The 6,705-nt window shown below is 44.0% G+C and overlaps 1 protein-coding gene across 8 annotated transcripts in view; it reads right to left on the bottom strand.

Moving 5' to 3' along the window:
* Positions 1 to 512: 512 nt before the first annotated feature.
* The window catches only part of INTS6L (integrator complex subunit 6 like), a 53,781-nt gene continuing 47,588 nt past the window's right edge, over positions 513 to 6,705 (bottom strand). For 5 of the 8 annotated variants that reach the window (XM_070501880.1, XM_070501884.1, XM_070501879.1 and 2 more), the window contains 4 exons: positions 5,819 to 6,053; positions 2,862 to 3,236; positions 1,871 to 1,964; positions 513 to 1,492 (listed from right to left, as the gene is read on the bottom strand). In XM_070501880.1, the coding sequence (XP_070357981.1) occupies positions 1,384 to 1,492; positions 1,871 to 1,964; positions 2,862 to 3,236; positions 5,819 to 6,053 (813 nt within the window). In that variant the 3' untranslated portion in view covers positions 513 to 1,383. The remainder of the gene's footprint in view (positions 1,493 to 1,870; positions 1,965 to 2,861; positions 3,237 to 5,818; positions 6,054 to 6,705) is intronic. The other 3 variants (XM_070501881.1, XM_070501885.1, XM_070501883.1) reach the window with 1 other exon arrangement.

Here is a 6,705-nt window from a genome sequence, read left to right as displayed (position 1 = left end):
GGAGTTAGGTGAAACAAGAGCAATCCATCCCCTTGTGTCAGTCCTTCAGGGAGCCCCCCGGACAGGTTCAAACGGACGAACACAATTCCTTGGGAATAAGGTCCATTCTCCTCCCTCCAGAACCAGGAACCCCGACTTGGAACGCAGGCTGCCATCTTTAAGACCACAGCTATGCCAGAGAGGAGGGTGTGCAAGAATAAGTTAAAATGCCACAAAACTTTCCCATCACGTTCAACGGCTTTTCTCCAGATTCAGCATGCACTTGGTTGTTGTAAACCTTTCACTATCTTCCAAAGTTCCAATAAACTTGATTCTGACCCTTTTTTCCAGTTTTCAGTGTTTCTGGAGAGGGATTGACCCCCAGAGTACCCTACTCTGCCATTTTCACCAACATCACTCAGTTCTGTGAGGGATGTCTGAAAATTTAAATTCTTATGTTACCATCTTAATTTAACAATGTGCACTTTTTTCCCAAAAGGAATAACAAATCACAAGAAAGACAAAACTCGAAATTTCTTTAGTATTAATGAACTTGTGAAAATCAATAAAATGATTTATTTTATATATGCAAAGTCAAAATCTCTGTGTAGACTTAAATTTTTGCAAATTAATACAAACATGACAATACTGCTCCATATAAACCTTTGTATAAACATTAAAGGAAATATACACATAATTTTTTCTTTTAGTGCTTCCAAAGCACAGAATGTACAAGTCTACCTGAAGCCTTTCTGTCGCCACATGCAAGAACAAATGTCGGGGGTTGGGGCAGCCTCAGGTGCACTTGGTAAAGTCTCTAGACAAAATAGAAGAGAGTTGGAGGTAGATTGCTTGGTGACTCTCCCTGCCCCCACCCACAGAGAAATAAGTTACCCGAATAGCAGCTTTCTTACTCTTTGATTCAAACTCTCCTGAATATTGCATGGTTTAAAAGGCACAACTAGGAATTGTTGAAAACTTTGTTCGGCACACACGAGATTACCAGTTGGATTCTGGACACTTATTCTTCCTAAAGGATGTAGCAAGAGCAGCAAGCAGCGCTCCACCTGCACGTGGCCCCTGGTCACCCAGGAAATGCCTGGAATGCCAAAGTTCAAATGAGTGAAGCCTCATCGCCCATGGCACGGCCGGCAGCGTTTACTGGAATTAACCTGCTGAATTTATAACATCACCTTCCTCAATGAAGAAAAGAAACAACGAAACAACAAACTAATCCTTTCGAAGAAAACTCTTAGGGCAAAAGCCAGCTTTTACTGTCAGAGAATCATAAAATAAAAAAGCTCCACAGCTTCTTCTTGACTAAAACATTCTAGGAAGCTTCAACAATATCCTGTTCCATCCTACAGCACAGACACTTGTCCTTTTTTCTCCTTGGCCTTTGCATTAACACGATGATCTGCTGTTGATGTGATTAACATTGTTGAGAAGGTAGTGGGAATCTATTTTTTCTAGTACCTTCTCAAGGTACTGAATTAAGACTCGTCTTTTAAACCTAAAAATAAAGAGAAATTTTATTAACCAAAAGATGCTTAAAGCACTTATGTGTAAGACCGTGTGCAGGGTACAAAGTGGAATTGACAGTTTACATGGGAATAGAAAATGTATCCTCACGTAAAGCTAGGGTTTAGTAAATACTACCAGTGCCAGTTGAGGGCCCAAGGCCGCCTCAGACTGTGGTGAGTCTAGAACGCTCCACAGACTTGGATGAATGAGTTGGACTCAGATAATATCAATCTCAATGCTTCTGGAGACAGCCTTAACTCCGAGGCAGGGCCACGGTTTGAGAAAAGCAAGGCAAAGCCTATTCCTCTGCCCATGCTGCCTTGGGCCCTACTGCTTAAAAAAATAAAGAGTTCCTCTTCATACCCACCTTGCAGCTTCCTTGATGGTAAATTCAACAAATTGTTTCTTGACTGCAAGAGGTCCTTGCACTCCTTCAAGCAAAATGAAAATTCTTTCATACTCTGAAGATATTAAAAAGAAAAAAACTTCAGTATTTTAAAAAATACGAATGGGAAGTAAAATTCAGTCTTTACACATCCTCAGTAAACATTCTTCATGGGTGGAAAGTTAGATATAGTTTGTATTTTAAACACTCAAATCAACACATCTGCACACATCTACTAAGGAAACTCTTGTAAACACTAAACAAATATGATAGGCTGAATAATGGCCCCCAAAGTTGGCCATGTCCTGATCCCTGGGGCCCATGAATATGTTGCCTTATATGGCAAAAGGGATTTCACTTTGCAGATGTAATTAAGTTACGGATCTTGAGATGGGGGATCATCCAGGTTTATGCATGTAGGCCCAAGGTTGTACTTGGCCCAAAGATCCTTACAGATGTAAGGCAGCAGAGTCAGAGTCAGAGAGAAAAGACGGAAAGATGGGAGCAGAGGTTAGAGAGGAGAGAAGCTGGTAACATTGCAAGCTTGAAGATGGAGGAGGGGCCATGAGCTAAGGACAGCAGGCAGCCTGTAGAAGCTAGAAAAGGCAAAGAAACAGGTTCTCCTAGAGCCTCCAGAAGGAACGCTGGCCTGTCAACCCCTTCATTTTAGCCCAGTGAAAATAACTTCAGAATTCTGACTTCTACAACTGCAAGATAATACAGTTTTGAGCTACAAGGTTTGTGGTCACTTGCCACAGCAGCAAAAGGAAACCATTACAATAAGTAAGGGGGAAAAAAGAGACAAAATGTGTACTAGGTCTTTTTAGTTAAAGCAAGAGGAATCACTTTAAATTATGTGAAAGCCCAACACTTCCCAAAAATGCACCCAAAGAGATAGCTTGAAACTATTCTGAATCATAGAAGGAGAGGGACCTCCCAATATATTGTTGATAGGTGTTCTTTCACTACTTACTTCGTCCAAATTTTCGAACTTCCTTCATTAACTGATGTTTTATATCAGCATTGATTCCTTGTGCCATAGCAGGAGTTATTTGCAATGTATTTGGCACAGCTCCCAAAGTAGACGTTACTGAGACCTTCTGATCATTTACAGAGATGCTGCAGTTTTTGGTTCCTCCCACAAGTGCATTACCACCAGGTTTTGGAATGAGGCCATCCTTCCTGAGACTAATGAAGTCATCAGACAGAGAATCCGATTGGTTGGGTGGAACCCCATCTCCCGCCATATTCATCAGCTCTGGTGCAGCAGATTTTGACAAGAAGCCATCTGGTGGGGTTTGACCATTTTCCGTCTTCTCCTCATGGACATCGTGAATGACAGTAACATCTGGAAATCAAATTAAGAAGTTGAGCTGTGAGGTAGGTGTGTTCTATCAACCCCACAGGCAGATCCTGGTGCTCCTCAGTTTTGAGGAAATTATTTGTTTCATAAAAGAAGAGGATGTACCAGATGGAGTCGGAGACCCCCCTCAAATTGAGCTCAGGAAGATAATACAATAAGACCACTTTTTTCTCTTCATGGCACTATGAATACACATGGAAACCAAGTAAGACGGCACAGCTAATAAACATCCTCAAATCCTGCACTCCTGGTTTAGTGGCAGCTTGTGCTTTACAAGCTGAAAAGCAGCAATTCTCACTTGATGTCATGATTTCTATAATTCACCTATAAAATGCATGCTTTACTGAGCTTGACACCAGATGATGTGGGCTGCCCTCAACCTCTCCCCTCTCTGCCTCAAAAGTTCTAAGAAAACAGAGGCAGCCGTTAGATCTGAAGGCTTTATATGCACTCCGTCACCAAAAATCCTTGTCTGTCTATGATTCTCATTATTCTTTTCTGTCAAAGAAGTGGGTTTCTTTTTACTCCAAGTCTGACACCTCTATTTCATTTCCTCATCTCCTCTGTGCCAGGCACTGTGCCAGGAGCTGGGGGATTGCCCAGGAACAAGACAGACAGAAACGATCCCTAGCCTTATGGCAACTCACATTCGCATGGGGATGTCAGACAGGAAGTGCACAAGGAGCAAGCACGATCGTTACAGTCTGAATCCGTGTTAGGGAAGAAGTAAGCAGGGATGTGACAGACAGCAGGAGAGGGAGCCTCTATGGACCACGTGGTCCAGCAGGGCCTTCTGGGGATACATCCTTTGGGCAGAGCTTGGAGGAGGAGAAAGAGCCGGCCTGTGCACAGGCAGAGGAAGAGTTCCAGGCTGCGGTAACAGCAAGCGCAGGGCCCACAGGAGAGGACGAGCCGGGAACACAGAGCAAAGGACAGAGGCAAAGAGAGCAAGGAGGAGACCCACAGGACATGAGTTAGGAGAGGATGGCAGGGCCAAGATGTGCAGAGTTTATAGACTGTAGTAGGGAGTCCAGATTCTGTTCTGAGGATAGGAAAGTTGATGACGGGTTTTCAGGATGGACACGGCGTGATCTGATTTCTGTGGCGACACTATCACTCTGGCTGCAGGTCAAAAAATGGTTTAGATGAGGTGACGATGGGAAGCAGGGAAATCAGGTAAGAAGCTATTGGAGTAGCTTGGTGACAGCTGATGGCAGCCTCGACTGGAGAGAGAGAGAGAAACGGTGGGATGCAGGATTTATATTGGTCATCAAGTTGCCTGGACTTGCTAATGGATGGAAGTGATAAAATAAAAGAGAAATTATGGTAACTCTAAGATTTTCACCTGAACCACTGGGTAAAAAATAGTGCCAGGGGTGTGCAGGTGCCAGTGCACAATTGCTCGTGAGAGTGGATTGTGTTCAACTCTTCCCAATCTGGCTCAGTGACCTCACGCTGATAGCCTGACATCGATAACGCTGGCATTATTTACACTGGAAATCTGCAAGCATTACCATCCAGGGCTTCTCCACCCTCCCAACCCCACACCTGTGGGCAGTCGGCTGTTACAGCGTTACCAGCACACCACTGGATGGTGTTATTAACTGCACTGGGGAAGGCTGCAAGATGAGCTGTTTTGGAGAGAGGGAAGGTCAGAAGTTCAGCTGAAACACATGAAACCTACTGAGTTTTATATGTCTGTTAGACACCTAAGGAGAGATACCATGTCCACAGGTAAATTTGAGTCTGGAGTTTGGAGCAAGTTGTAGTCTAGAGGTATAAATATCCAAGGTGTTGACATGTACATCTTCTTTAAAGCCCCAGGCCTTCATGGGATCCCCTATGGAGAGACTGCAGTGACGAGGAGCAGATCCAGGATGGAGCCTTGCTGGGTCCCTGCATTATTTAGAAGCGGGAAGGAAGGGGAGAAACCAGAAAAAGAGGATGAAAAGGATCCCCTTTCTATGAAAGGGAAAAGAAAACCAGGAGTTTGTGGGGTCTGGGAACCCAAGAAAGTTTCCACAGAGGAGAGAGTGAACGACTGTGTCAAATACTGCTGAGAAGGAATGGCAACCTGTGGCAGACTGGGGACCCTGATGAGACCTGTTTCAGTGGTGTGCAGGAGGCAGGGCCGGACTGCACTGGAGCAGAGCATGAAGAGGAGATGAGGACACAGAGAGCGAGTGAAGACCCCTCTTCTTATTGAGCCCATTTGCTCCTACTGCCTCGGGAACCTGCTTTATCATTCCGATGTGTGCAGCAATCCAAATGGGCACGTCTCATTAGGCCTTGCCCTGGCAAAGCAACCCTGCGCATATCTCCATTGCTTCATCTTGTGTTAACTACCATGTAAGTATGGATCTTCTCCCCGTTCACAGAGATTGAGAGCCTTGAAACAGGATCTGCTCCCCACAGGGCCCTTTGTACCTACCACATCGATGGTTTAGTAATGGATTACTTAATGAACAAGAACTGAATACAAAAGAAATGAATACAAAGGAAAAGAAAATTGTTTAGTGTCTTAGTCCTCTAGGAGCCATAAGGAAATCACAACCACTACTCTATACCTGTATGTACAAGGGTGGGTTTTATGAGGTTTGGATAAGATGGGAACCACGAGGCTGAGGGTGGTCCCTTTCCGCCCACATGGTTAGTTACAGTAGGTGGTGTTTGTGGTTTCCTCAACAGCAGGGACATACTCCGCCTTCTCTTAGATGACAGAGGACTGTTGGGTTCTCCAGGACGTTTCACTTTGTTTTGTGGCCCTGCTACAAACTCATCTGCTTCATCAATCATCATTCCCTGAAAAACATCAATGAACAAATTCCATTAAAGACGACACTGCAAGCACTCTTCCTAGGCATATGCAATCACGCGTTACATCACCAACAAAGGCCTTAATCATGGGCCAAAGATTTACCAGGCCCCGCACAGACTCTGTTCAGAAAATGCTACTCAATTTTAATCCAGTCTCAGTGGAACAAGGAGGAAACTGAAATATAAGGTGCTGTCCAAGGTCAAATCTAGTAGAATCATGACTAACCAGAAAGCTTAGGAAATAAGCAATTCTCATCAACTGAAATGGGCATAAACCCAGTTACCTTTCTGAAGAAGTACAAATGATTCCGAATCAACCCTTGCTAAGGGAAATAATTTCTTTCTGTGTGCTTTTGTGCTTTAAACTCATTAAGAAATATTGATTATCACCGTACAGAATGCTGCATGTAGATACTGAAGGGCAGGGAGATGGAAAATGTAATTCCCTTAACGGCAACCGCACAGAGATTCAAATATGTCCACCTTGGTGCTGGACAGAAAGGAGGGGGCTTTTCACTCTTGGGGACAGATAAAAGATGAGAGCCGGCAGTATAGGTTAGCTAAAAGCTGCCCTCATCCAAGGATAACCAAAGAATATGCACTCCATTATTTGAATAAAATCACGATAAATGGCTTC

This window comes from Equus asinus, chromosome X (assembly GCF_041296235.1).
Source record: "Equus asinus isolate D_3611 breed Donkey chromosome X, EquAss-T2T_v2, whole genome shotgun sequence".
NCBI lineage: Eukaryota > Metazoa > Chordata > Mammalia > Perissodactyla > Equidae > Equus > Equus asinus.
The sequence above is the reverse complement of the archived record's forward strand: the minus strand, read 5'-3'. Positions and strand labels throughout refer to the sequence as shown.